This window comes from Aspergillus affinis (genome assembly GCF_023601865.1).
Source record: "Aspergillus affinis strain CMG 70 chromosome Unknown NODE_12_length_464043_cov_86_772839, whole genome shotgun sequence".
Lineage (NCBI taxonomy): Eukaryota > Fungi > Ascomycota > Eurotiomycetes > Eurotiales > Aspergillaceae > Aspergillus > Aspergillus affinis.
The window spans coordinates 77873-105868 of record NW_026515793.1 but is presented as its reverse complement, the minus strand read 5'-3'; the positions used below and the strand labels follow the sequence as shown (position 1 = coordinate 105868).

General features: G+C 49.8%; 10 protein-coding genes across 10 annotated transcripts; 4 read left to right on the top strand and 6 right to left on the bottom strand.

Moving 5' to 3' along the window:
- Positions 1–13: 13 nt before the first annotated feature.
- On the top strand, positions 14–1652 carry KD926_001440 (F-box domain protein; the record flags this gene model as incomplete). The annotated part of the gene is made up of 4 exons (XM_053096671.1): positions 14–81; positions 144–280; positions 417–759; positions 824–1652. 4 exons carry the CDS (start codon positions 14–16, stop codon positions 1650–1652), a joined length of 1377 nt encoding a protein of 458 aa, XP_052959191.1.
- Positions 1653–2134: 482 nt separating this feature from the next.
- Positions 2135–5585, bottom strand: KD926_001439 (Succinyl-CoA synthetase beta subunit; the record flags this gene model as incomplete). The annotated part of the gene is made up of 14 exons (XM_053096670.1): positions 2135–2269; positions 2332–2624; positions 2677–2723; positions 2777–3322; positions 3388–3487; positions 3542–3614; positions 3676–3759; positions 3845–3941; positions 4299–4679; positions 4727–4821; positions 4897–5048; positions 5108–5115; positions 5203–5427; positions 5542–5585. The coding sequence occupies 14 exons, from the start codon at positions 5583–5585 to the stop codon at positions 2135–2137; spliced, it is 2280 nt and encodes a 759-aa protein (XP_052959190.1).
- A 1053-nt stretch (positions 5586–6638) lies between these two features.
- KD926_001438 (xanthine phosphoribosyltransferase) lies at positions 6639–7643 on the top strand (the record flags this gene model as incomplete). The annotated part of the gene is made up of 5 exons (XM_053096669.1): positions 6639–6671; positions 6865–6971; positions 7052–7364; positions 7414–7526; positions 7595–7643. 5 exons carry the CDS (start codon positions 6639–6641, stop codon positions 7641–7643), a joined length of 615 nt encoding a protein of 204 aa, XP_052959189.1.
- Positions 7644–8265: 622 nt separating this feature from the next.
- Positions 8266–8669, bottom strand: KD926_001437 (dolichol-phosphate mannosyltransferase subunit 3; the record flags this gene model as incomplete). Its single annotated transcript, XM_053096668.1, has 2 exons — positions 8266–8427; positions 8481–8669. 2 exons carry the CDS (start codon positions 8667–8669, stop codon positions 8266–8268), a joined length of 351 nt encoding a protein of 116 aa, XP_052959188.1.
- Positions 8670–9370: 701 nt separating this feature from the next.
- Positions 9371–13538, top strand: KD926_001436 (GTP-binding protein; the record flags this gene model as incomplete). Its single annotated transcript, XM_053096667.1, has 5 exons — positions 9371–9752; positions 10212–10346; positions 10399–11558; positions 12216–12584; positions 12636–13538. The coding sequence occupies 5 exons, from the start codon at positions 9371–9373 to the stop codon at positions 13536–13538; spliced, it is 2949 nt and encodes a 982-aa protein (XP_052959187.1).
- Positions 13539–13981: 443 nt separating this feature from the next.
- On the bottom strand, positions 13982–16210 carry KD926_001435 (ABC1 kinase family protein; the record flags this gene model as incomplete). The annotated part of the gene is made up of 3 exons (XM_053096666.1): positions 13982–14159; positions 14248–15590; positions 15665–16210. The coding sequence occupies 3 exons, from the start codon at positions 16208–16210 to the stop codon at positions 13982–13984; spliced, it is 2067 nt and encodes a 688-aa protein (XP_052959186.1).
- An 831-nt stretch (positions 16211–17041) lies between these two features.
- Positions 17042–18168, bottom strand: KD926_001434 (holocytochrome c synthase CYC3; the record flags this gene model as incomplete). Its single annotated transcript, XM_053096665.1, has 3 exons — positions 17042–17291; positions 17353–18029; positions 18085–18168. The coding sequence occupies 3 exons, from the start codon at positions 18166–18168 to the stop codon at positions 17042–17044; spliced, it is 1011 nt and encodes a 336-aa protein (XP_052959185.1).
- Positions 18169–18818: 650 nt separating this feature from the next.
- Positions 18819–19785, bottom strand: KD926_001433 (ubiquitin-conjugating enzyme E2; the record flags this gene model as incomplete). Its single annotated transcript, XM_053096664.1, has 3 exons — positions 18819–19545; positions 19617–19696; positions 19759–19785. 3 exons carry the CDS (start codon positions 19783–19785, stop codon positions 18819–18821), a joined length of 834 nt encoding a protein of 277 aa, XP_052959184.1.
- A 222-nt stretch (positions 19786–20007) lies between these two features.
- Positions 20008–23167, top strand: KD926_001432 (Yip1-domain-containing protein; the record flags this gene model as incomplete). Its single annotated transcript, XM_053096662.1, has 4 exons — positions 20008–20040; positions 20333–20519; positions 20582–21701; positions 22012–23167. The coding sequence occupies 4 exons, from the start codon at positions 20008–20010 to the stop codon at positions 23165–23167; spliced, it is 2496 nt and encodes an 831-aa protein (XP_052959183.1).
- Positions 23168–23525: 358 nt separating this feature from the next.
- Positions 23526–25916, bottom strand: KD926_001431 (putative ubiquitin fusion degradation protein (Ufd1); the record flags this gene model as incomplete). Its single annotated transcript, XM_053096661.1, has 1 exon — positions 23526–25916. One exon carries the CDS (start codon positions 25914–25916, stop codon positions 23526–23528), a length of 2391 nt encoding a protein of 796 aa, XP_052959182.1.
- Positions 25917–27996: the final 2080 nt, after the last annotated feature.

The following is a 27996-nucleotide window of genomic DNA, read 5'->3' as shown; positions in this document are numbered from 1 at the left end:
GTCCACTTAAAAAATGGATCTGGATGTTCGAGAGATTCTGAATCGGTTTGAGAACCTCGACTCCCCTGCTCGACGAGCCGCGTAAGTGCTTGCTTATCGCTCTCGAGTAGTTATTGGTTTAATGCTAACCGTTCTTGCACCAGCTATCGCCATATTCTGATGCAAATGCGCCTCCATGAATGGCGCGATGTGCGTGACCATTTAGACCACATTTCCTTTCACAAGGATATTCTAAGTGCCCTGCCTGTAGAGGTGGCCGTGCAAATTACCGGATATTTAGGTCTGTCCGAATTACATGTTCTCCAAAGAGTATCCACATCCAGCCTCCCCTCCCGCCAGGCAATCAATCCTCAAAACTGACCTTACGTCTGGATAGGTCTCTAGAAATTGGTATTCGCTGCTGTCTTCCGATCTAGTTCGCGACGCTGCGTTTCACCGTTATGCCGGACGCAAGACCAACCCCGCTGCTGTCGGGTCACTGGACAAATTCTCCGCGTATGCACGACACCGGACTCTCTTGGAGCGTGGGCAACCTGTCAAGAAAGTTGATTGTCCAACCTACCAGCCGTTGCCGACAACATCGGAGGTGTCGACCCTAGATTACTGCAAAGGACATGTTGCGTGGATCGACCAAGGCACCACGCTTGTCGTCCTCAATCTGTACACCCATGCTACCCAACAATACTGCACGCAGAACCGGGATTTCTTCGTTGGGATGCGACTTTCAGACCGCATCATCGCGGCCATTAGTCCACGTGGGTAAGGACCGAAGCATTCGCACTGGACATGACCCCAAGTTCAAACTGACCAACATGATTTTCAGACACTGTCACATCTGGGGTCTTCACTCCGAGGAGTCGGCATGGTTTCGCCTGCCTTCATTACAATATGGGTTCTTCGTAGCCAGCGGAACAAGCGTAGCACTTTCCTTTTCTGATAGTCTGTCTAACGGAGGCTACATCCTGCATTGGGATCTCATGTCGCACACTGCTCGCACGATCGTTGTAGCACCATATTTGGGCTACATGGCCTTGAACGTCGCCGCGAAAACTCTCACTACGGTCCACCTTGAGTCGCGCAACCAGGTTGCTTGGGCTGATCCCGCTTATGACAGTCAGCTGCGAGTCGTAAGACATTTGCTTGATGGATCTCCCTCGGGACGATTACCATCGTATACCCTTGATCTACCGGCCACCGAGGACCGCCGATATGTGAAAATCGGATCCCCGGACGAAGGCTCAAGGTTCAGCGACCGAATCGGTATCTTTTCTTTCCTAGCAACTGATGGGCAGCCTTCGGCATCGTGCCCTATTGTTGCCGTTTCTTATGATCCACCCACCGATCAAGTAGACTTGCATGTCTTAAATCCTGAGCACACACCCTTCTTTCCTTTATGTATGACGGCAGTTGACCGTAACATTCTTTACTATCTAAAGAATGATAACGGAAAACCTCAGATAGCAATCTCCAACCCTGCCGCCACAGTCCCCCATCGGCAATCCAAACACATGAACCCCCAACTGCCGCGCGAGGCAACCAACCGAGTTTACTCCCATACCACTCGCTTTGCTCTCCGAGGAGATGATGAATATGCTCTGTTGATCGATGAGAATGGGCTGAAGATGTGGTCTTTCAATGAAACAAACGACTGAGTGACGTAATGGCGAAATCCCTTAACCTCAGTTGAACTCGGATGTCCTTTTATCGTTTGCTATTATCAACTGCCTTTGGTATCAACATCGAGTCTCCATGGGGATCCAAGAAAAAAGAGGAAAGAATACATTAACAAACACACAATATAAAAATAAAAAGAAAACCTAGTAATGGACAATATACAGAACCATCAATGCTCTCTATGACAATGCCTCCAGCTTTCCTCCAACCTTCCGTTTATTCCATACCATCGCCATTATTATTCTGTTCCTGCACCCCTCCTGGTCTGCGGACTAGTTTCTTGACAGCAGAGTACGCTGACACCATGATTAAAAGAACAAAGTAAGCGAAAGTGGCGGGATGAATGAAGATTGCAAGGCCACCCTAAGTCCAATCTCCCCTACTTCTTGATTGTCTCCTTGATCTGTACTGGCTTCACGAGGGAGGGAGAGGGAATCAAGGACATGTTTTAGATGCCGGCTTAGATGCCAAGAGTGAACTCAACACCGACGTCAATTTCACGGGCCATCTTGACGACCTTCGAGAACTGAACAGACTTCTCGGCAGCGTTCTGGAGGTCTTCGATGGAAAAGATCTTCAGACCAGACTCGTTGATCTACGTGAGGAACATTAGTATATCTGCCTTTTTTGAATATAGGAACAAGGTGACTTCCATACCAGCTCACGTGCTTGCTCCATGTTGGTACCTTGCAAACGTGCGACGATGGGAGTGCGGAGACCCATATCCTGCACAACATTGATCAGACCCTGAGCGATAGCATCGCAACGGACGATACCACCGAAGATGTTGACGAAGATGGCCGACACCTTGGGGTCGCTAGTAATAAGCTCGAAAGCAGACTTGATGGCGGCCGGAGTAGCACCACCTCCAACATCGAGGAAGTTAGCGGGGCTGCCACCGTTGAGTTTGATAATGTCCATGGTAGCCATGGCAAGGCCGGCTCCGTTGACTAAAGATTTGATAAGTATTCCTGTCACTATAAAGGGTAAACGTCAACTAACCCAAACATCCAATGTCACCGTCGAGCTTGATGAAGTTCAGTCCGTGCCTAGTCGGGTCAGCATCCATCGGAAATTATTTCAATGGTAAAGAAGAGCATACTCAGCAGCCTTGACCTCGTCGGCATCTTCCTGGGTGGTGTCTCTCCAGGAGAAGACCTCCTTCTGTCTGAAGTCCGCGTTGTCATCGAAGCCCAATTTAGCGTCCATGGCCATGACTTTATGATCCGAGGTCTCCGACAGAGGGTTGATCTCAATCTGGGTAGCATCCTTGTCCATGAAAACCTTGTACAGCTTCTGGATCGTTTCCTTGGCCTCCGGGATGCACTGCTCAGAGAAGCCCAGCTCGGTGGCAATCTTGAGGGCAATCTCGTCGGTCACGCCAACATTGATATCAATGGGGGTGGTAATAATGGCCTCCGGGTTCTCCTTGGCGACAGCCTCAATGTCCATGCCACCCTGCGACGACGCAACAATCACAGGGGCCTGAGATCCCCGGTCCATGAGAACGGCAAGGTAGAATTCGCGGCGAGCGAACTTGCGCTCGCAAATGTACACGGAGTTGCAAAGACGACCAGCAGCACCGGTTTGCTTCGTAATCAATTTGTGTCCAATCATCTGGCCAGCGAACATCTTGGCTTCAGTAGGGCTATTAGGAATTTATGCGGGTTAGAAACAGAAGATTTTGAGGCAGAGAAGACAGAGAATACTCACGAATAGATGACGCGCACACCACCTTTAAGACCGTTGTCAAAAGAGCCCTTACCACGACCACCGGCGAGGACCTGTGCCTTGATGACCATGTCATCGTTTCCTGGTATACGTCTCAGCTATTTGAACCCGATTGATCCTACGAATGGAGTTATACCGAGGGACTTGGCAACGGCTTCGGCTTCCTCTGCGCTGCGAGCAACCTCGCCCTTGGGCATTCCAACGCCATACTATGTAACCTGTCAGCCAACACCGCGGCGCAAATATCGACCCTCCCTATGGGATCCATACCGACTTGAGGAGGTTTGCAGAAAGATATTCGTGGATCGAAAGGTTTCTCTGTTGCTGGCCCAGGCGGGACGGGACGGAAGTCTCCTATAAGGGTAGAGGTGTATAGTGTCAGCGGCAAGCTCTATTAAATCATGAAATTCAGGGAATCGATTTGTAAATAAGGCCTTACCGTCGCGGCTCTGAGAGCTGCCGCAATGGGTCTGCTGCGGGCGAGCTTGAACATGGCGAAGGATTTGATGAGGGTAAAGAAAAGAAGAGTGGAGATTCTTCAAAAAGTATTCCTCTTCAAAGGACAGTATAGCCTGGTGAGAGGATGTGTCCTAGGGGGGGGGGTTACGTTTTGCCAAGGGGGAAGATTGAGGGAACAGCTTTCTTTTTGCGCTTCCCGAGATGATATTGTCTTTTTGCCTTGGGATTACGGCACGTCCAGGGTCACCTGATTAGCCAACCAGCGTGAACATTCGGGATGACTAACCCGGGTTCGGGTCCCGACGACGCGAATATCACGGAACGACGGCGGGTAAAGGTACTCCGTCACTAGTAAACTACGGAGTACGGAGTAGTTTACTGGAAGGAACAAACATGGCGCAGGCTCTATCGATTATTCTAGCTATGCAACCTACCGGCCGCCAATACCTCGACTCAATTTGTTTAGTTTGAACATCCTCGTCATGGCGTAATGGAATAGGCCAGTCCATGCCCATCCTCCAGTCAGCAACCAGACCACCCAGCTTTTGTTTCCTTCCCAAATCCAACTTTTTCGCCCTTCTGCCCACGGCCAGAACCATCGCCATGGGGCGGACCCGTACAGGACTTGTGCAACAACGCTCCGTGCATAATTAGCGTGCGGCATGGCACCGTCCTGGCTATGGATCACGCGGCGATTGTATTCGTCCTCAATCGAGGCGTATAGGGAATTAGGCACTAGGGTACGTTCAATGCGGGCAATGCGAGACTGTACGCCGCCGGTAATAACCGTAGTGACATGTACTCTGGCGGAGCTGCTATTAATTCTCAATAGATTCAAGACCTGAAGGGTGGAAGGACATACCCGAATGGCGCCAGCTCAACACGCAGAGAGTCACTGAATGAATGCAGAGCGGCTTTCGAGGCGTTGTATACCGAGCCAAATACGTAAGGAATCACCTATTTGGCGTAAAGTCAGCGTCGTTAAATGTGTCGAGAGCCCGTAGAGACCGCGGGGCATATCAGAGAACTAACCCCTGCAACAGATCCAATTTGCACGATAGTGCCCTGGGATCTTATAAGGAGTGGAAGGAATGCCTTGCACATGCAGATGACTGCGATGAAATTGGTTTCAAAGGTTGCTCGGGCCTCCGCAAGGTCTGCTTCCATTGCCGGGACGGTATAATCTATAGCCAATCAGACTTCTGTCGGGTTGGTGAGGGTCAGGATGCATATGCCAACTTACTTCGCCCGCTACATAGTATATTCACCAGGAGAGTGAGTGGCTTTTTCTTTTCTGCTCTTATCTTTTTCTGCCCCTAAACCGCAATGATAACTTACGCGTTGTTGACCAAATAATCCAGTCCCTTATCCGCGAGCCTCTTCTCTACTTCAGAATAGCATGCCTTGACGCTGTTCTCATCATCCACGATGAGGCTCAAGGTCTCTATGCCGAGAGCTGATAGATCTTCGAGTGATTTTGCATCGCGGGCTGATGCGAACACGCGCAACCCATTACGATGAAACTCTCGTGCAAGCGAATTTCCAATGCCTCCTGGTGAGCAACTATGTAGTGAAGGTCAATGTTAGCAGAATTCAAAATAACGACATTTGCTGCAAAGCGCGAGAGGTCGCATGCTTGTATAGGGTTGGTACTACAGAACTCCAGCGCAGACTTACCCTGTAATTAATACCGATTTTCTTTGATCTTCTATGGGTGCCATGGCAGACAATATTGGTTTAGACCGTAACTTGAACAAGTGAGCAGTGCCGGGTGTCTAGTTAAACGGAAGAAAATATTCTGTAGGTACAGAGTACAGTACATGCCTTTGTATCTGGATGTACTCGATGCCTCGGGTAGGCGGCGGCTCTTGTGATTGCGGGTCTCCCGTCATCTTATGTAAGTTAAGGTGTCAAGGTGTCTATCTTGACATAGTCGCTAGAGTGGTTGACACTGCAGGTTGTGTATCTTGCACGGTGTATCTTTGGTTGATAATTCAATTCAAGATAGCTAAGACAAAAGGTGGTAAATAGACAAAGAATTACTTAATATTGCAGGGATTCTTCGCTGTAGATAGAGTCATGTCTGGGTGCCTGAGGTATTGATATTGTCAGATACAGTACGGGACGTCTAGCTTACCTAGATCTTACCTGGGCACCTACCCAGGCAGGTAGGTACATTATACTGTACATATAGTAAGGTAGGTATGGCTGGCACGGATCGACCATATCTTACAATACTATCAGGTACTGTACTGTATATACATACTTTCATGGATACCTAAGGGTAGGGATGTATGCACCTTCCATGGTTCTCTTGCAGTAAATTAACTGTAGTTGGTAGTATACCAAGCGAGCCTATACTTGTAGTAGTCTAGATCCAAATGCATTGTCATATCCGATAGGCCCTTACTTCCCCATTCCAAACTCTATGCGGTTAGACCAGGGTGTGTGTTCCTACAGAGTGCGGAAGGTGGGATGTATCTTATCATACAAATTATGCTGTGTGGCACTGGTGGGCTACAACCTTAACTTGTGTGACTGGAATTTTTTTTCCCCTTCCAAATTTCTTCTTTCGACTACCCCTCGTGTGCCAGTTTATCTGTTAGATCTAACGTTCGATTGTCCTCCGAACGTTCACCACCTTCTAGAATTGGAAACTTTTTTTCTAGACATATTCCTCTTCTACAATTCAAGACCAAGAAAGACCAAGATATCACCATACTATTTTCTCTCTCTCTCACAATCCCTGCTCAATTTATCTGTTAGCAGCCAACATGACGCAAAAGTTTTACGTCACCTATAATCAGGTCCGTTCACCTATTTGAACCCCCTCCCAATCCTGACGCCTTAGAAGCATATTTTGCCAATGACGGTTCCTGCATGCGCTTCAAGCCGCATGCAGGCAGCTCCCAAACCTCGCCAACTACTGGCGAGGACTCCTAACATGCGATGGCGCTTGATTCGCTTGGAATAAAATTGCTGATATCATTAATCTTGCAGGTGCACAAACTGTGCCAAACATCTGCCGATCAGATTCTGAATACCTTTCACCCTAACCTCATGATCGCTATTGGTGGCGGTGGTTACGTCCCGGCTCGTATTTTGCGGTATGCCGCTTGATCAAGACCAGCCGCTCTTTTTCTCTGTTCTGCAGAAGAACTGACTTGTCATCTTCGCCTCCCACTAGGTCCTTCCTCAAACAAGCTGGCGAGCCCAACATCCCGATTCAGGCCATCGGTTTATCGCTCTATGAGGACCTCGGTCGCGGCGACCCAGAAGAAGTTCCTGGAACCAAGGTTACTCGAACCCAATGGCTTGACCTCAGCTCTCTGGAAATGGCAAACCTCATTGGCAAAAACATTCTCATCGTCGACGAAGTTGATGATACCCGGACGACACTAGAATACGCTGTTCGCGAGCTCCAAAAAGATGTGGAACTGGCCCAGAAGCAGCTTGGGAGAGAGGGCGAAAAGACAAACTTCTTCGTTTTTGTTCTTCACGTATGTTCCTGTCTTCCGCGCTTGTCAGCTTGCCACTAACATCCAGTAGAACAAGAACAAGTCAAAGAAGGGCGTGCTCCCCACTGACATGATGGAATCGCATCGGTATCATGCCGCAGTTACAACCGACGATGTTTGGATCTGCTACCCATGGGAGGCTAAGTATGTGATTAATCTAACATGAACATTCGTATGATCCCGGTCAGCTAACTTCTTTTTCTTTTTGTTAGGGACATTGACGAACATGACCGATTGGCTGAGCAAAACCCGATTATTTAAATCGCTAGAGATGTCCTTGGTTAAATCAATCTACTTCTCCCTCTATCGCCTTGCTAGAATCACAAGTTTTTGGAGCCCTAACTACGCTCACCCACATTTCTTCTAATTGCTTTGCACATATTTCCCTTTTCTTTATTCCAATTTTGGCTTTTTTTTTCTTTTCAACGGAGCTGTACTGGGGCATACTACTTCACAAACAAATGGTGTTTTTTCTTTCTCTCTTGTCTTTGGTGATAACATATAGATAAAAGAAATAGCTTGGCTTCACTCAGAAAACGCGCGCTTTGCTTGGACAGATCATGTCTTGGTTTGCAATTACTTGGTCACGATTTTCTGTTTAGTATTTTCTTGTCTCATTCCACATGGGGTATATTAGTGGCAGACCGGCAATATGTGGGTGTGGCCTTAGAACAAGATATACAGATATATGCAACACATTGAATGTCCCCCCAAAGGCCCGTGCGAATGATTTCTCATCTCAGTCAGTTAGGTGTATGAGATTTGATTAAGCAGCATCACTTAGCAATGCGCAAGGAGTTCAGACTCCAGGAAACATGCGTGAAAATATATTCACCCCACGGGTTATGGTCTCAACGTGTATCATACAATTACAGAGAGCAGACTAATCAACATCGACATTTTGCGTGCGCAGTTCGGCTTTGGCTTGCTCGATCTCCTTTTGCAGCTCCTTGTGGGCCTCCGGGACGTCATTGAAGGTCAGGATGGCTAGTCCCAATCGACCCAGCAAGTAGCATCCAAAGGATATCAGGGCGTAGAATGGAAGCTGGGCCGGGAAGGTCAGAGATGAAAAGAAAAAGGGTATGTTGGCAGACGGACCACAGGAATGACTTCTTTCTGGACGGTTTCGTTCAAGGGGACGAGGCCCACGTATAAGACCATATAGAGCTGTTGCGGGGAAAGAGAGGCGCCTAGGTCAGCTAACGCAAGAGATGGGGGTTTGTGGTCATGAAGACTCACGGAAGAGACGAGCAGGAGCACCGAGAGGGTCTGCTGGGCGCGCGTCATGATGAATAGCTAGTTGGCGGTTTCCGCAACAACTACCGGGAGGAACAAGGTAAGAATGGAGATGCAAAATAAGCAGGCTAAGATGATGAAGGGTAGAAGTGCACAGAAGCCCAAAGGAGTGGTGGGTGGGGGGGCAGGCAAGGAGGGACGAAGGGCTCTAGAAGGTCGAATGATGGAAGAGTGTCATCCTTGAGGCCAGGTTCAACGGGTCGTGTATATTTGATGCCTGAATTCCCGGGTATTCTTCGTCCATCTTGACCGCCTGATACTGACCGCCTGTTTAGTCCGGCCGTACCTGATTTTGCCGCCCCGACTTTGTTGGTCCGTAGAATATCAACTTAGCTTCTTTTGACTATTCAATACTCCGCACGCCGGGTGTCCTGCCAACTCCTGCATAGCTCGTGGGTCAACATATACCCCTCGCATCCTGGTCTACTCCCAAGGACCGTCGATCGTCTGCTGATACTCTTCAAAAGAACCATATTTCATCCAACGCGATTGGCCGTTATACATACTTTTAGGTATATATATATATCTGTACCTGCAGCTCTGAGTGGACCGAGTGGTATTGACCAAGTTAGCCACCAATAATAAGGATATCCTCTACTCTTATCTTAGTATCAGGACGTCCGCTGTCGGCCGAAAATTTGGAGTTGAGCCTTTTTACATCTTATCTGTTGGCAGAGCTGTGCTGCGAGGAAATGACTTCCGCCGAAGGTTCCTTAAACCGACATGACAGTGAAACCAACCCGTTGACTGCGGTGGCCCCGCAATGTAAGGAGTTGGAGTGTCCGCCTTTGCATGAACTCATCCCCGAGCTGTACCCGTCGGCACCTGCAGATTCCTCTCTACACCATGTGTCGCTACCCCTCGAGGAGCAAGAGGCTTTGTTCAAGTCTCTGCAGGAAATTCTCGAGGCGGCAAACTGCACCCAGGATTTGTCCTCCGGCGACGTCCACCCCTCGTTCCAGCGAGTTGACCCTCCCTTTGGAGAAGTGAACGAGATATTATACAAGCTGTTGAACAGCAGCTCGCATTATATGGAACAGGCTGCTGAGGCGTTCGCGAATGGCAGTAGAAACCGTATGTCAAATTACAATTGGATTTGAATTACGATTGTCTAACCGGAAAGCAGCATTGTGGCGACTCCCTTTTGGACAGGCTGGAATCTTGGACTTTTTTCTTGAACGTGTTTCTTCAAAGGAAGATGCGGATGTTGTTCTTCTGTTACATTGCTTGCGATTAATTGGAAACTGCTGTGCAGATACTGGTATTTTCACACCTTCCCCGGTTGTTCGCCCCCTTCAAACACATCGAAAACGAAGATCGTAGAAGGAGAAGAACAGGGGATCAGAAGATACTGACGTTGAATAGATGAAAACAGAACCATCGTTGTGAAAGGCAATTACACTGCTGCGATTCTCCAGCATTTGCTTAAACCAGAGCTCATAAAAGTTGTGCTACCTGTTATATATAATCTATGCATGGATTTTGGTGAATACCCATCTTCCCGAATTCAGAATTATGACTAACTGAGTCCAGAGCCTGCGCAGTCTCAGCTAGCTGCGAACAAGATAGTTTATATACTTTTACGACTAGTCAAGGACGGGGCGCTCAAAGAAAACCTTTCCTTGCTTGATTTCGCTTACGAACTCATAGAGTTAAGTGCTGAGCAAGGTAAAATGGTTCTCGCCTGTAATTCAGGATTCAGTCTGACCTTTTTACCTAGAAAAAGCCATGGAAGTGTGCCCTGATGGAACCCTCTTGCTTATGATAGAGCTTGCACTCAACGAAGAATTCACTGCTACCGTCGCCCATTTTTCCTGCATCACCAACTGTCTTATGAGTATGTTGGACAACAAACGATTCCAGGACATTTGCATATCAAGGCGCTTGGTATCGACGGTTTTGTCTGTTCTCACTCGAGCTGTATCTTTGGGAACAGGCGCTTCTGCGGATGACGCTCAAGTGCTAGCTCAATTGCAGCTGAAGATCAATCAGACCTTGTCAGAGGTATCTGACTCACCATTGTTCGCAGAAGTATACCCCATTGATTCTGATTTATCGCTTTCCTTGAAATCTTGGTTGTCAAGCACTGATGAGCAGCTTCAAATATGCTCTTGTGTTATGCTGGGAAACCTAGCGCGCTCGGATGGCGTTTGTCAGCTCATGGTTGAAAAGCTGAAGATACATGAAGAGTTGATATCGATTCTGAAGGGCGAAGCTAGAGGAGCCGTTCTACACTCAGCGCTAGGGTTCTTGAAAAACCTGGCAATAGCAGGTAACAATAGACTGCATTTGGGCGCCGCGGGAATCGTACCTGTGATTTCCCGCTTATGGAACTACGAGACCGTTCCCCAGGTTCAGTTCGCTGCAACAAGTATTGCAAGACAATTGGTTATCTCGTCGATCGAGAATATAACGCTTTTGCTGGAGACATCCTCAGCAGATCAGGACAGAACATATCTGTCCCTACTCCTTTCGCTATTCAAGAAAACGGACTCTGTTCCCATCAAAACAGAAACCGGGCGCCTCGTCGCTTCGATATGCCGCACCCTTGTACCCAAGGCTCGTGCACAAGATGAATTAGCCGAGTCCCTTCTTGCACGGCTCTTCACGATGCATGAGGAGGTGGCGCTTCCTGTTGGGGGCATGATTGTCCAGTCGCAGTGGCCCGTCGTCAGAAGCGAGGGTTGGTTTGCTCTAGCATTGATGGCATCCAGCAATCAGGGCTCCGTTGCTGCCGGAGATTGCCTGCAGAAAATGGACCTATTCTCAATAATAGAGGAGACTCTAGGCAAGCCCTCGAGCGACGAAATCGAAGAAGTGCAATTGACCAAAGACCGGGACAATGCGATTATACTTCTTCAAGAATTATTGCAACACGATGTAAGTTGTTACCACATGCCCCCCTGGGGACAGACGGGATGTGTGCTAATTGAATCGTCAAAGCCCAACATACTCCCTATGTCGTTGAAAGCCACTGTGCAGGATCTGATGAATAGACGCGTCTCCCATCAACTCAAGCCCGCCCAAGCCAGTTAATATCACGGCCTGCTGCTTTTCATATTGGCTATCTTGACTCAACCGTTGTGAAGTATGCGTTGATAAATATTCTAGAACCTTGTTTCCCAGAAGTCCGTCCTCAGGACGCAATTGAATAAACTCTTTGGATGCATTTAGAAAGGAAAAAAAGAGACGGCAGAACTACCCGAGGGTGGTAGGAAAAGAATGCGTAGAGCGAACGACGTTGACTGTTTTAAGCAAGATACCTACTCTTCTCCGTATACCTAGGGAGGTACCTTATATCTAAAGGTAATAAGGTAATTAAAAAAATTGCTTCATCTCTATATCTTCCCACTCAAAATGCCTGATCGCTGCAGACCACCCATCGACGAAACCACCGCCTTTCGCCGGTGGGTGCTCCCCAAGGGTTTACATTCCTCAGAACATCGCCGGTTCCGGCCAATTCTTATGCTCCCAAGCTAAACACGACAACGAAAGCGGATGAGAAAGCCTGGAAATATAAGAGCTGGACCTATGTAGCCCGGTAGTGCCTGTTTGGCGACCGAAGTTGACCATGCAATTCCATCAACCATGGGCTACCTTGAGCGCTGCCATCACGTCGAATCGCTGGATGAAGAGGGCTCGGGATACCGCTCCTGGGCCTCCGTGCTGATTTGGTGCGCGATTGGCTACCTCTGTATGATCGCAATCTTCGTCGGAGTTTGCTTCTCTCGGCCCTCTCTTCTGGAACTGGGCCTCCCCGTCTTGTTCCGGGGGACTGCCCTACCTCCATTCTATGCGTTTTCGCGGGGCTCGAGACAGTTCCAAAAACCCAAGGACGTGGATATCATTGCTCTGGTCCCTGTTCATTACCATGAGCGTACGGATATATTGGAATGCTACTTGCAGGTGAGATTCCTTGGCCTGCCCGAGTTACCCAAGTCCTAATGATTCCTCCAGAGAAATATGGCCTACCACCATGGATTGCTTGATCAAGTAATCTTCGTCCCTCAGACCAACATCTCCGACAGCCTAGAATGGCTTACATCAATTGCCGATGAGACGCCCTTATACACGATTTGGAACCCTGGCGATGGCTTGGTATCGACGCATCAGGGCAAAGAAGTTCTGTATATCTGGATCGATGGCGATATGGTTTTTTTGGAAGATCAGACCATCCCTACGGTGGTCAAAACCACATTGGACAACCCGGACTCAACCGTAGTCTCGGCGAATGTCATCAACGCGGCAGCTCTACAGGCGCTTCACAGTCACTCCGGTGTCGCTCTGCCCTATCTTCCAGAACTGACGCCCGAGGCTTCAGCAACGTCTCTGTCCCGAGATTGGCGTGTTTCGAGACTCCCCCAATGGGAAGGCCCCACAAACTTCAGTGTCTTGAAAGACTTCGTACCACCCTCTGATAACCACCGCTGGCTTCTCTCAAGTGATAACAATGCGGACCGGACGCCTATCAGTACCTCCGTTTACACAGACAACGGACCTGGATTGGATCACTGGAGTGTCCATGCCCAACAGCATTATTCTTTTCTACATCACCTCGAGGCAGGCGACCTGTATCGTTACAAGTTCCCCATGTGGAAGAATCCTAGCGAGGCCGTCAGTCAGAGCTTTTTATGTTTCCGGGCGCAGGAAAAGAACCTCCTTCAGGAACAGGAGCGCGCCAAGGGTCGACCGTTGCAGGCAGCAGGGGAGATCCGTGACACAAATCAAATGATAATTGATGGGAAAGGCCTGGCGGTCCATTACACCATGGACACGAACTCCGAAGGGCTTGAAGCCACCGATATTCTCCACCGCTACCGCGCATACGCTAAGGAGAAAGTTTGCTTGGACACCGCTTGATTGGATCTGTGATACCTTATACCGTTACTGATTGTAAAAATGTTGATTTTTATCTATTAAGTTTTATTTTCCCGTTCCTGAACATTTTTCTTACTCTCTTCTTAGATTGCCACGTAACTTTTACGATAAGAGAGGTCCTTATTATATTAAGTGAATGTTTATATCGACTTTCAGCCTTTCATTAATAATCCTCTGCGGATTGGGAGCATGGGCTGGGAAATTCAAATGTCCCCGCTCCCCTTCTTTAGCTCTGTACAAAGTAGTAAATCACATTTATATGTACACAGGATATATTTCTCTTTCAGCAAAACATCTGTTTTCCAAAGAGTCGGAGAAGAGGGGTTGGATAATCCGCAAAATCGTTATCTCATCGAAGCTGGCAGTATTGGTATCACTTCCAGTGTGTTTTACACAAAGTGGACGAGCCTTTGGAAAGAAACCGTCTAGATGTTAGGGGAGAGTTGATCATATTTGACGCATTGCTCCACGCTTTCGATGCTGGCTTGAAGTAATCCGCGTGCTTCAAGTCCGACCCACACCCGGAGCATTGAAGTGTCGCCCGATCGAACGGATTTCAAAAAGGTGGTATTGGATCCGAGGGTCCGCAATATGGGGAGCGCACTACAATCAGGGTTTAATCAGTTGTTGCACCCGGGAATCAGTGGAGGAGAAAAGAAAAGAGAGAAATAAAACAGCTTGAATTACCCACCTCTTAAAAAGGTCGAGATTGGGGTCAAGGCTCCTCCCAATCCCCTCAAGCAAAAGGATCGATATGACAACGTTGACAAAATCACCTTCCAGTCGAACGTGATGGCCTCGGACGATTGAGAGTATCTCACTCAAGACATCCCCGATCCTGACATTTCCCAGAGCAAAGGTTCGTGATTTGACGTTTTGCACGAGACGGTCCACCTTCATTGCGAATACATCTTCGTCAATGACCTCTTCTGGCTGACGACATCGTTCCACCATGAGTTGTCCCGCCCGGTAGCCATCGAACTCCGCCACCGCGCGGAAGAGATCTAGAAAATTCCTCCGGTTTAGATCATTGAGCTGCGTGACTAGGCCGGTGTCGATGAATATAAGTTGGGGGCGATAACCCTCCGCATTCAGCTGGCCCAATGCCTTCGTCCAGTCTTCCTGGTGGCGGGCATGTGGTCTCAGGCGTGCAAGGACATTCTCCGTCACATCCACCTCCGCCGTGGTGGGCGCATCCGACGCACGGGTATGCTTGCGAAGGGAGATATCTAGTTCGCTCGGCTTATAGAATCGCACCATGATATTGCCAGGGTGTAGGTCGGCATGGACAAAATTATCAATTAGTAACATATGGAGGAATGCATCCAAACCTTCGTTGGCAATTTCCTGCTGATAGACCCCTCCCCCGGCATCTAAGAATTTCGACAGGGGAATTCCTTGCGCAAACTCTTCAACAAGGACTTCGCGGGTGCTGTAGTCTAGATAGGGGTACGGAAACCAGGCGGTGGTCCGCTGCTGGAATTTCTCTCGGAAGATGACCAGGTTACTCGCTTCAATCCGAAGATCCAACTGCAGCTTCATCATCTCTCCAAACTGATGAACTTCGTCTGGCAATGACAGCCAGTGCAAGGTCGGGATAGCATTTATCATCGAAGCGAAGAAAGACATGATCGTCAGGTCTCTGCGAATCACTCGTTCTACCCGGGGATGAAGTACTTTAATGGCGACATAAGACGAGGGGACTCGCTGAGGCGTACTCTTCACTAACACATCAACATTCTTTCGAATTTTGTTTTGTAAGCTCTGAGGTTGAGAAATCAGATCCCGGTCATGGGTAGCTGCCAGATCCGGTTTCAGTTTTGCCTTGTAGACCTGAGCAATAGCTCCTACCCCTAGGGGCTCCTCGTAGAACTCTTCGAATATATCCTCGAATGGCAATCCGTTGAAGGCTTTGACGATAGTCTCCTTAGTGTCTTTTAAGGAGTGGGCCGGAGCATTCGAGTGTAGAGAGGACATGTATTCACACATTTTCGGGGGGAAGATGTCGGTTCGCGACGCCGCCCACTGTCCAAGCTATTGGAAGACGGGGAAAGCGGGGTTACATCGGTGAGTCTATTAACTTTGAAAACTAAGGGGGTGTGGCCTACCTTGATGAAGGTTGGTCCTGCGCGTTCCATCGACCTGACAAGGTATTTATACCACCATAGGGTTCCCGTGCGTGTACCCTGGCGACCTTCGATCCGCCCACCGAACCACACGGCCGGCGCCGTGAGGATGACTGGCAGGAAAAGCGCCACCAAATGAACAAATCGACACCCAGTGGCTATCGTATCATAGATGTAGTATTTCCAGAAGATGAAAAGGGATCGTAAAAATCGAGGAAGCCCCTGGACCTTCTCCGTGGCGCTCCGTTGCAACTCCTGTCTTGAGATCTCCAGCATCTGCATTTCACTCGTCTTCGCGCCATTGTCTTGTTCTTCTGCGAGTTTAAGAAACGCACCGGGTGTTAAAGACGCAAGCAAGACCCCCCGTAATGTTGGACCCCTCGCCGGAGGTCGTTTCCAAAGGCTTGGCGGCGGCCATGACCGCGGATGGTTGGAGTACCATCGACACGACGGCGCGACTCGGAACAATGACCGCGAAGTTGCGCCACGTCTCAAGCAGAATCGGCCGAACAGGACAGCCGTCCTCATGTTATGAAAGAGTGATCAGCTGATCGCGTAGCCTAGTAGATCATCCGAGGCAGGGTGCGATAGTGAAGCGGGCCATGGGGTGGATGGAATGAAGGAATGAAGCCTGCGCCGGAGACTCGGCGGAAGGTCAGCGAAGCGGCGCACGTGTTGGCGACGTCATCGCCGCGGAACGCAGGAAAGGGGATCAATATCTTCCGCAGCGACCAGATATTTTCAGCGGAAAGGCACATATTTGTCTTCGTATATTTTTAAAGCCAATATGTTGACGTGCTGTAGGGATCGGGTGCACCCCAAGCCATACAGACTTTCTATCTAGGCAACTTTCTTGCGACAAAAAAGATCGCCAAAAGAATAAAATGCTCCGTCCGGATCAGACATATATGATCCACAACAAGTGAGATAGAGCATCCTTTTCTCTCTTTTCTCCTATCCCCACTTCTCTTACCTCTCTGCGGACATTGTCACCCTTTCATAACCTGTTGATGTTCTGCAGGGACCGGGTGCACTGCAGTAGTCCAAAGCAATAAAATTAATGGTTGGAAGGATGCTCTGATCAATAATAAATTAATGAATTAATTAATTAATACAAGAATCATGGTCTTCTCCGGTGTCGATGCCTAAATCTTATATAGTTCGACATGAAGACGGTGGTCCAAGGCTTCCTCTTAAGCAATCGTGGGTATTATGATGCTTTCATTATGGATAACTAGCAAGTCACACAAGGACAATCAGACGCCTGCGCCTCTATTGAAGTTTACATTGCGATGTATATAGAGAGGAGAATTAGTATTTCCAGAGGCGCAGAGATATTATGCCGCGCCATTGTTCCTTTCAACTCTGGCCGTTCTCTCGAACCGAGCCGCCACTTGCTCGCCACCAAACGTCCCCTCCCCATCTCATCAACCGCTCAACGGCAGCCGTTGGGGTGTCCAAGGCCGGTCTGATATCCAGGAAGAAAACAGGTTCGCCCGTTGGCTCGGGAGGCCCGGAGTAGTAGTCGATCACATAGCGCACTTCTTTCGGGCCAGAAGGTGTTTGCCGCATAACGAACCAGTCATGTCGGTCAAAAGGTGGATTGCTCCTGTGAACGATGTTAGTAAATAAGCCCGCGACAAACGGCGACGAACGAGGAAACTACTAACTCGAATTTGGCCGGGTATAGCCATCCCAGAGCCTGGAGAACCGTTGCCTTTGGCGAAAGCTCTTTCGGGCGACCCTGGAATCTAATGAGGTATGGTGGGTTGGTGGGCGCATCTTCATGAGCAGAATCTATGGCAATGTTTTCCTCGCCGCGGCGACACTTATCCCAAGCTTCCGAGAGGCCTTGGGCGAATATGCGCTCCCATCCGACGATTTCATCCCAGGCGCCTTCATTCAAGAAGTTATGAACGGCAACCATGGCCTCAACAGCATCTTGTGGGGTATCGGTGTGGCCTTTTCGGAGCATTGCGTTGTACATTTGCTGGGGGGATGGATACTCCCAATTTCCGCCTGCATCGCCCCTGGGGATGGAAGAGGTTTCACGGTCTACCCCAAGGTCGACGGTCTGGTTCGGCGCCCGGTCCTGGGAGATTGAAGAGAACATGTAATTCAAGGGGTTGAGTTTCGATAGAGTCGATTGATTGTTGCTGTTGTTATTGTCGTTGTTGTCAGAAGGAGAAGGCGCATGGACGTCGGAGGACTTCGATTTGGAGGGAGCATAGAACGGGGAGTCTGTTAAGCGGACTGGACAGGCGCTAGATGTTTCCGGATTAGAGGGCGCCGCCTCTGGAGACGGAAGAGGTGGCGAGGAAGCAGAGGCATGCATTGGACATCCCGGCTACAATAAACTGTTAGAGATCGCGATCAACCTGGTCTGGTTCAATTCTACTAACGGGAGGAGAGGCTTCTGACGAAGGAGGGTTTGGAACAGCGATTGCCGGTTGGCGTGGCTCGGATTCTGCCCAGAACCAACCCATATTGAGCGCGGTTAGAGTTTGAGTCGATAGAAAAACAGAAGAGAGCGAGAGAAGGATAAGTCGTAAAAGATGGGTATAGGCTTAATGCGACACGGGGACGGAAGGAGAGAAAAAACGAAAGGGAAAAAAGAAAAAAAGAAACCGATTCGGGCCGATGACATAAGATTGCAGTGGGTGGCCAATCAAACCTGCGGAGTTGCGGAGATTGTACGGAGAAGTACCCGCTACCTACGAGCCTACCGACGGAGGTAGTAGTGCAGATGTACCCGGTACGCAAGAAATGTAACTACCTACCTAGTAAGGTATGTACATACATGGTTCGGGATGGTATGCAAGCATGTCTAGAAGCAAATATGAATATCCGCTCGGAATCAATCACCAGTCACCTTTCTCATGCAGAAACCGATGGAGTATCTTGAGATAAAAAAGAAAAAAACGCCTTTCCCTTCTCTGGACGCCCGAAGGTCTCTCTGGACCTGCACAATCCCGCGTGACCTGCCTGAGCCACATTGCAAAGTACAACAAAGAAACAAGTGGTAGAAGTAAAGAGAGCGAGAAAAAGAGACAGAAAGAAAATTGAAAATGAAACACCCAAATTGAGGATTAGACCAGTAAGGCCAAGACTAAGGTTGTATAGCGGCCAGCCAACTTCAACCCTGCACATCATTCACGAGCCGTGAGAGGAGAGCATATCCAAACAAGATCGCAAGACCGATCCAGACTTTGTTCCGCCGAGCCCAGCTCTGGCCTGCCTCTCGTGCCACATGCCCACCCTCCATGACGGCCCCGAGCCGGGGCGCACTGCCGTTAGGGCGTCTGCGAAGAGCACTGGTTTCTGGCGAACATTTCGTGGCGGCAGCGCCAGGTTCGGGAATCAGTTGGCCGGAGTTGGTGTCAATGCGATTGTCCTTCATCCATCTCCAGTTTTCTTGGTCCAACTCTGGCCATTCCGACCGGAACTTGAGACCCCCATCCCCGGCCTTGACATTGTTGAATCCTTTGGCGCTAGGAGTTACGCCCGGCGTGGCATTAACATGAGAGCCTCCACCAGTAGAATTCCACCACCTCGATCTTGCCGCCAATACTCTTCGCTCCGCTTCCGACGCACTGACACTACCTGTCGTCATTTCTTCGCTCGTCATGAAGGAGAGTAGTCCGATGAGAATTGTTGAAACCTCCCAAGCCGGATTGAAGGACTTGGGATGGAAGTCGCTGATGCTTAGACATAACCGAGACGACGGTTGAAATCGGCCACTTGGGGTGTGCATACGAATCGCCGGCGGGGCAAAGGGGTATTCCGGGGGGAACAGCAGTGTCCCCCAATACTGGCCATTTTCGTACGGAGTGCCGGGCGGACCAGTAAGGATGTAATGCCATCTGAAGAGCAGGTTAATCTTGTACGGGTAGCGGCTCGCATCGCCACGGTGGTATCTTCCAGTTCAACCTACTCGAGGATGTTCGACTCTGACGGATGCGCCACGATGAAAGGCGGGGGGTTCTTTTCAATGTTCTGGTACTCGCGAGTGAGCTGTGTTATGGTTAGCATCATTTATTAGCATCACTGTCATTTGAATTTTGGTTGATTCTCACCCTTTTGAAGGCTGCCTTTGTCGCCATATTTTCTTCCTGAATGCCTAGACCCCCTTGAAGTATGAAGGATAGATGATAGTGGCAATACCGACGGAAGGTAGAAGAGGCCGGTCGAGACTGGCGAGGAGGGCCGGGACGACACCAGCCGCTGGTCACGTGACTGACATCGTCCTCGCAGCCCGAGCACCAATCGAATTGATACTTCCCTTCTCTCTCCAAGTCATTTTTTGGCCATTGCCGCCGCCCGCGATGTCCTCTACAATCCCCGCCGAGGATGACGCTGTATGTCTCCTCCCTGCCAACATGTCTTGTCTTTCGTCCGGCTAACCGTCTCGCGCTTTGCCTTGGCTCCCGAAGATATTCGAGCGCCTCCAGCAACGCGCCGACCCGAAGGTGCTCGAGGAACGGCAGGACGCTATCAATGAACGGGTTCATGCAGTTTACCAGAAAGCCCAGGATCGGCTGGGAGAATTAGTCAGATTGCTCTCTTTTATTTGTTCCTTGAACTATTCCTCTCAAGGAGTACTCGGTTTCTTAAAGCGGGACTTCTAAGAGCTGACCAGTCTACATCTAGATTGACCAAAACTCCACCTTGCCATGCACCATCTCCTCAATTCAGGTCCTCAATGCTCATCACACGCGCAGGGGTTTCCTCGAACGCATATTTGACCCAGTGCTGAGCACTAACCAAAAAAGACCCTACACCCTGTCTGAGGCTTTGCGGGAAGTCTCGGCACGCGCGGACAAACTCGGCAGATTCGGTTTGTATCCGACGACACCACCGCCGTATATTTCAGTTGTAGATCTAACTTATGCGCCGCAGACCTCTTCCAGCAACCTATTTCAGTGTACCTGGACCAGTCACCCGAAGTCGATGCCCGGACAGGTTTGCCGAATCTCAATGTTTACGTCTCGGTGAAGGAAAAGTCACGCGTGCTGCTCAAGACCGGAACAGACCTTGGGAACACGGAAGGGTCTGCTTACGGTAACCTCCTGTGGCGCAATGTGTTTGGTGGTGCCGAAAACCTAAATCTCAATGCCTCCCTGGGAACTAGAACGAGATCCGCTTACCAAGCTACGTTTGAGACGCCCATTCTCAGCGACCCCGACTTCCGGTTTGAGATTGGCGGACTTGCCAGCTCCACCCAAAAGTCATGGGCTAGTCACGAAGAGGTATTGAAGGGTGGTTGGGGTAAACTCCGCTGGTTGAGCCAGTCCGGACATCGCCACGAGGCTGGCTACAACGGCTTCTGGAGACAGATGACCAGCCTGGCTGAGAACGCTTCCTCCACGATTCGAGCAGATGGCGGGGACAGCGTCAAGAGCAGCATCTTCCACAGCTGGGCCAAGGATGGACGAGACAATCCCCTTCTCCCGTCCCGTGGATATTATGCCAAGACATTCAACGAGCTGGCCGGATTGGGAACTTTGAAGGGGGATGTCTCTTTCTGGAAATCCGAAATCGAAACGCAGGGCGCAGTACCGATTCCGATCCCAGGCGTCAAAGGCGACAGCGGCATTTCCTTTACTGCGGGGTTCCGCGCTGGGCTTCTTTACCCCCTTGGAGTTGGTTCGGATTCAAAGCCGCAACTCTCCCGTACCAATGATCGCTTCCTTCTTGGAGGGCCGACGGACGTTCGGGGATTCCGTCTCTGCGGCCTCGGACCTCATGATGGGGCAGACGCCGTCGGAGGCGACGTCTATGCAGCAGGAAGTGCCAACTTGCTCCTTCCACTCCCTCGTGTTGGCGCCGAGAAGCCCCTGCGCCTGCAGGCCTTTGTGAATGGTGGCCGGTTGCTGCCTCTACGCACTGCTCAGAAGAACGCGCCCACCACGAATGCCGAGGTGAGTGATGCGGTCACGTCGACAATCTCCGAGTTAGGAAATGGCCTGCCCAGTATCGCCGCGGGAGTTGGGCTTGTGTACGCCCATTCAGTCGCCAGGTTTGAGTTGAACTTCTCCCTCCCCTTGGTGCTGCGAAAAGGCGAAGAAGGGAGAAAAGGATTGCAGCTGGGGATCGGCATTAATTTCCTGTAGATGAACCGGCGATTTGTAAAGAGGGAGAGAAAGAGAGAGAGAGAGAGAGAGAGAGAGAGAGAGAGAGAAAGGTCTTATTCTTTGCTATTTAGTCAGTCTGAATTTCCCCATGTAGTTAGGTACCACTGTACTATATGTAATATACCGTACCATTAAATACACAATGTATGGTGTCTTACACACACTGTTCAGTACATGGATACGTTACCGTACCAGGTCACCTGCTGTCAGTCTTGCGATCCCCGAATTGTTGCCAGTTCAACAACTTGCCTTATCGGCCTTCCCCTACTTCCTCGTTCTCATTGTATACTCATCAACCATCTTGGCTACAATGGCCCAATACTACCCGCAGCAACAGCCCTACGGCGCCCAGGCCTCCGCACAAAATCTCCAGTTCTACCCTTCCTCGTACACCTCGGCTTCCGGTCATACTACACCCTCTCAGGCATCCTATGGCGGCTTCGGTGCTGCCCCGAATCCAGGTGCGCCGGCGTATCCCATGGGAAGCGTTGGTAGCAGCTATGGCGGTTTTGGATCTCCAACCCCTGGAGTCAGTGGGAGGATGGGCGAACAGAGTGGCCTGCGAACCGGCTGGCTGGCTGCTTTTGGGACGGAGGGATATGACGGCGAGCCCCCGTTGTTAGAAGAACTGGGGGTGAATTTCGAACATATTCGTACAAAGGTCAGCTCGGATCTTCCAACGAGGAAATGTGAGAGGCAACACATTGATGAATGGCGAAGAAAACTGACTCAAAATCCTGCTCACCAGACTTCGACCGTGCTTAATCCTTTTGCCCGCATCGATCAGCATCTCATGGACGACAGCGATCTCTACGGCGCGCTCCTCTATATCGTCCTCTACGGAACGTTTCTTCTTTTTTCGGGGAAGGTATTTTACGGCTATATCTACGGCGTGGCCGTCTTCGGGACCGTTGCTTTGCATCTTATCCTCAGTCTTATGTCTCCGGCCCTCGACACCGCGCCCACGCCCAACGCCGAGCACCCTACAAACTACGACTCCCATCATAAACCCACCCTGTCCGACGCTTCAGCTGCTGGTCACTTCTCCGCTACCCTTACCTTCCCTCGCTCGGCCAGCGTCTTGGGCTACTGCTTCTTGCCGCTAGTTCTGACCAGCTTGCTCGGAATCGTCATCCCTATGGACTCCATGCTAGGGTACCTCTTAACGACAGCGGCCGTGGGCTGGTGTACCTTCAGCTCCTCGGGGATGTTCTGCGCTGTTGCGCGCATGCGGGGGATGAGGGGCCTCGTTGCATATCCGCTGGCGCTCTTCTACGTCGTTTTTGGTATCATGGGCATCTTTTCTTCGCGGGGGAGTGGCACTCTGGCAGCTAAGACAGGTGCTGTTTAACGATGAATTCCACAACGGCTGGCATATATACATTCACGGTGGCGGCCCCTACAGTCAGCACATGATTCAGGCAGTTGATGATTCCAAACACCCCACTCCACTAACAGCCGTGCGTCTTGCCCCCGTCTTGGTATGAGAAACATGAGAGGTCATAAGGAGTTGCCAGAATGTGTATCAAACAAAGTTTAGATCTAAACCAAAAGCTAGCTATGACGAGTCCAAGTAACGGGGTATGGCGTATATGCGATGATAATTAAAGTCTCTTATCTATGTGCAATATCCTATTCAGCTCGCCATTTAAAGATCTTCTTCCTTGCTTAGAGATTGTTCTTGTCGCATATGTGCGGAAATGACGTGTTCACGTCAGGGCGTCAGAAGAATCCTCACCCTGGGCAGGAGCCCAGTTCTCCAACCACTCCGGCGCCTTGTCCATGTTGCCCGCTGTGGCTTCGACCGCGGCAATACACCATGCCAAATCGTATGTTTTGCCGCCGGTCGCCGTACATTCCGCGGCCAACATCTCTGCGAGAACGCGCCGCTGCTGGCCGACTTGGTCGGTGCAAAAATAGAAAGGAGCAGTTGTGTTCGGTCGTCCACTCTGTAGGCCAACAGCTTCAACCAAGGGCCGTATCGTGGCCAAGGCAGTTGCCGCCGGAAGGGCATTGTTGGTTTGGGTATCAATACTACGATCAGACGTGAACGATTGCTTGGCTTGTCTGCCATTCTTGCAGTACTCATTTTGACACCAGGGTTTCCCGCATCCTGACATCATTTGGGAGAGATACCGTCGTTCGATGCGGCGCCGGAGCGCTTTCCCCTCCGGATCGTACATGTCCACGTAAAGGGGTCCAAAACAGATGCTGCAGAGACCCAAAGTGTCGGTTCCTAGGATGGCTGCTGTACCTTGCGCGCTGCGGCGATCAAGGGTCCGCCCGCAATTCTGATTCCTACAGATGTAAGGAGGCGGTCTGGATAACCGCTCCAAATCATGATGACGCAGATGCGTCCTCATATCTCGCAGTCGAACAATTTTACCGCATAGGTGGCATTCGGTCGTCCTCCCGCCATCTACCAACTCGTGGGGAGTGAGCCCAGACATCAAAACTTCCGGATCATGCATCTCGGGGTCCGAGTCACCCTTCTGGGGAACCACAAGGTGGCAAAACTGACACAGAATCGGCTTACCCGGGCAGTCCGTGGTGCGGTGCCGAGCAAGCTGGGGAAGCCCCTGATGCTGCTCTTCGAGCCCGCAGGCATGGCAACGCCATGCGGTGTGGAAGATCGCGTCATGCCTGTGTTTGCTTGGCAAGTCATTGCCATGAGAATCATCGCGATCGCAGTGCCAGTGCTGTTCCCATTCCAATGATCTTCTCTGAAATACGGTGTGGCAGTGAGAGCAAAATACGTTATTCCGAAGACAAAAGTTCTCGTGCAGCATCAAAGTCCGTTGGGGCACCTCTTGATGACAATTCTTGCATTGCACCTCATCATCTGGATTTTGGGGTGTAGGGGTCGTGTCTTCTGTCGTGTGTTTTTCTCCGTCATCGGCCGGCGAACTACCGGCCACGCGCAGACTAAACCGCAAGGGCGTCGTGGATGGTTCCAGATTGGTGGGAGCGGTGGCGAAGGCATATACCGATATGTACAAAGCCTCTGCTCCCTCAAGCGCCATGTTTGTCGGCTGCATTCTGATTCGTTTCGACGGTCTACCTGAGAAATCACTAAAGATGTGCTCATCCCCCCTCGGACGATTCCGCTGTCGCGTGGAAAACGGACTGATCAACGGATAGGCATCTGCATGTTCTACACTCTCGACATCAAGTTCAACCTCTATTGGAAGTTCTCGGTCCCAGTTGTCAAGTTCATAGTCCACGTATTCGCCTGGTATCACTTGGCCAGCGACAGACACTCCCAATGCAAGTGCGCCACCCATCGACGAACCTGTTTGAGTTCCAGGCGCACGCGAGGCCTTCTCCAGTCGCTTCCGCAATGTTTCCCTGGCCTGGTCTTCGGACAGAGCCACGATATCAACTTCAAGGTCCGTATCGACGACGCAAATTCCATCACCCTCCGGCTCCACCCTGTCGACCAAGAACCTAAAAGACCCATCCTGGCCGCCGGGCACCGTTAGAAGTTCGCCGGTTGTTAGCGTGGTGTAATTATCACGCATATGACGCTCGAGAAGGGCCTTCCAATCTTCCGGATCGTAGCCGGCTTCGAGGGGGCGCAGGCGGACGTAGGTGCCTTTCGGCAGTTGTTTCACGTGGATTGTGACCACAGGGCGGGGTGACGGGGGCGGCGGAACGCTCGAAGACAGGGATCCTAGCGGGTTTTGAAGGTTCAATTGCGGCGAGGATTCCTCCTCCAGTCCAAGAGCAGCACGGATGAAGGCGCTCATGCCTACTTCATTATCCTCGGCGGAGAACTCCCGGATTCCCGCATAGATCGCACGGCCATTCTGTGGGTTAATGACGCGAAACGTAAGCGGTTGGGGTAGTTGACGCTGGCGACTCCCGGCCTGCTCCCTCGCCCTAGACTCGGCCGCAAAGGTATATGGGTTGAGCGGATCGAAGGCAGCGGTGTGCGAACGAGGGGGGGGGTTCGTTTCCTGGAGCGGAGCGGCAGCCAAGAGCTGTGCCAGAGCAGATTGGGGCAAGATGATCTTATCTCCGGGCAGTTTAGGTGTAAGTTGGGACGGAGTGACCTTGAAATCCGACGACCAGCGCAACGGCTCTGGTGCCATGGCCATGGTCTTCAGCCAGTGGGATTGTGGAGGGGGAAATCAGATGGAAGCGCATTTCTCTTTAAATGGAAAAAGAATTCGAAAGACCTGACGTCTTGTGGAGAGATGGAGTGGAGGAACCACAGCGGCCGTTCTGGAAGCTACGGGTGCCGATTTGTCATCCAGCTGCCAGTCACGGGACCAGCAGAGAGGAACAGGAATTATAACGTAATCCACGGGCGAGCGGTCCATTTTCGCGTCAACTTCCAACATTCATCCTTTGACATTTTATATTATTGCAACAACCATACAAAATGCCTCTTTCTCAGGAATCACGAATTCAAATGGCCATTGAAGCTTATAATAATAAAAAAAATTTCATTCAAAATCAAAGGCAGCTGCAGTGTTTTGTGTATCTAAAACTACCTTTCTTAATCGACTCAAAGGAACTCAACCACGGTCGGAAACACGCGCCAATAACCATAAATTAACGATTCTTGAAGAAGTTCTTTCTAAGCATCTGCTAGACGCAGATAAACGAGGCTTCTCAATTCGACCAGAGTTTCTGCGTGAAATGGCACAGATCTTACTTTGAGAACGTACACGGGATCCTAATGCAGCTATTAGTATTAACTGGACATCTACCTTTGTTAAACGCCATCCAGCACTATGCACACGATATAATCGGAGGATCACACCAGCGCGCGAAACAGGAGGATCCAAAGATTATAAAACCATGGTTTACAATTGTACACGAAGCCATTCAGGAACATGGTATACATGAGAATGATATTTGGAACTTTGATAAAACTGGCTTCTCAATGGGGCTCTGCTCAACATCTAAGGTTATTACTGCAGTGGAGCGCAGTGAAAGACCTTGAAGAGTTATCCAAGGGAATCGCGAATGGGTCACTATCATTGAATGTGTGAGTTCTAGGGGGATTGATATACCACCAGTGGTTATCTTAAAGGGAAAAGAACATCAGGCTCCTGGGTACCAGAAGTCTAATCTATCTCAAGATTGGAACCTTACCAATAGCGCCAATGGCTGGACAACAGATGAGATAGGCTTCAAGTGGTTAAAGCAAGTGTTTGATCCTTTTTCTAAACTACATTCAACTGGTGCGAAGCGGTTACTTATTCTTGATAGCCATTCAAGTTATCAAACTGCTGGATTTAACAATTTCTGCAAAGAGAATGCAATAATTTGTCTTTGTATGCCTCCGCATACTTCTCATCTTCTTTAACCACTGGATGTTGGTATTTTTGGACCGCTTAAACGCGCGACGGCAAATTAGTTGAAGACATGATGAAGGCTAGAAATAACTATATCGACAAACAGGATTTTTTACACCTATATCCTTCTGCATGTGAAACAGTCTTTACTTCAAAAAATATATGCAATGGCTTTGCAGGGGCTGGTCTTAAGCCATTAAATCAAGATCGGGTTCTTGAAAAAATTACCTTTTAACTTCGCACACTAACACTACCATTACTTACTGAAGGCTCAATATCATCAGCTTTTCAAACACCTCAGAACTCTCGCCAGATTGATCGTAAGGTTCAAAGGCTACAAAGAAATCTTCAAAAGAAAAGAACATTTTCTAGCAGTCCAGTCTCTCATATTCAACATCTTGAAAAAGCTGCGCAAATGGCAATAAATGCGAACCTTCTTCTTCAACAAGAAATAAAGGTTTTACGAGCTGAAAATGAGTGGAAACTAAAGAAGAAAGCAAGAAGACGCACGACTCTAGGAAATGATCTCTTTATATCTGTACTGGAAGGTTGTGACCGCATTCAGCAGCTTGATACGCAGCTTAATAAAGCAGGTTGATGAGCCTGCACCTGTGCCTCGCTAACGCGCTCTACCACGCTGCAGTGGCTGTGGGACAGTTGGACATACAATACGAAGCTGTCATAGTAATTAGCTATATTTTAGTGTGCTAAATTGTCTAATTCCATGGCGTTGGTGGTTGCAAAGCTTCAAATTTGTGGTTGTTGCAGTGAAAATGGACCGCTCGCCCGTGGATTACGTTAGGAACCACTCTACACGGAGTATCTATATGGAACTATATATAGGTATATATAGATATATATCTGATATGCA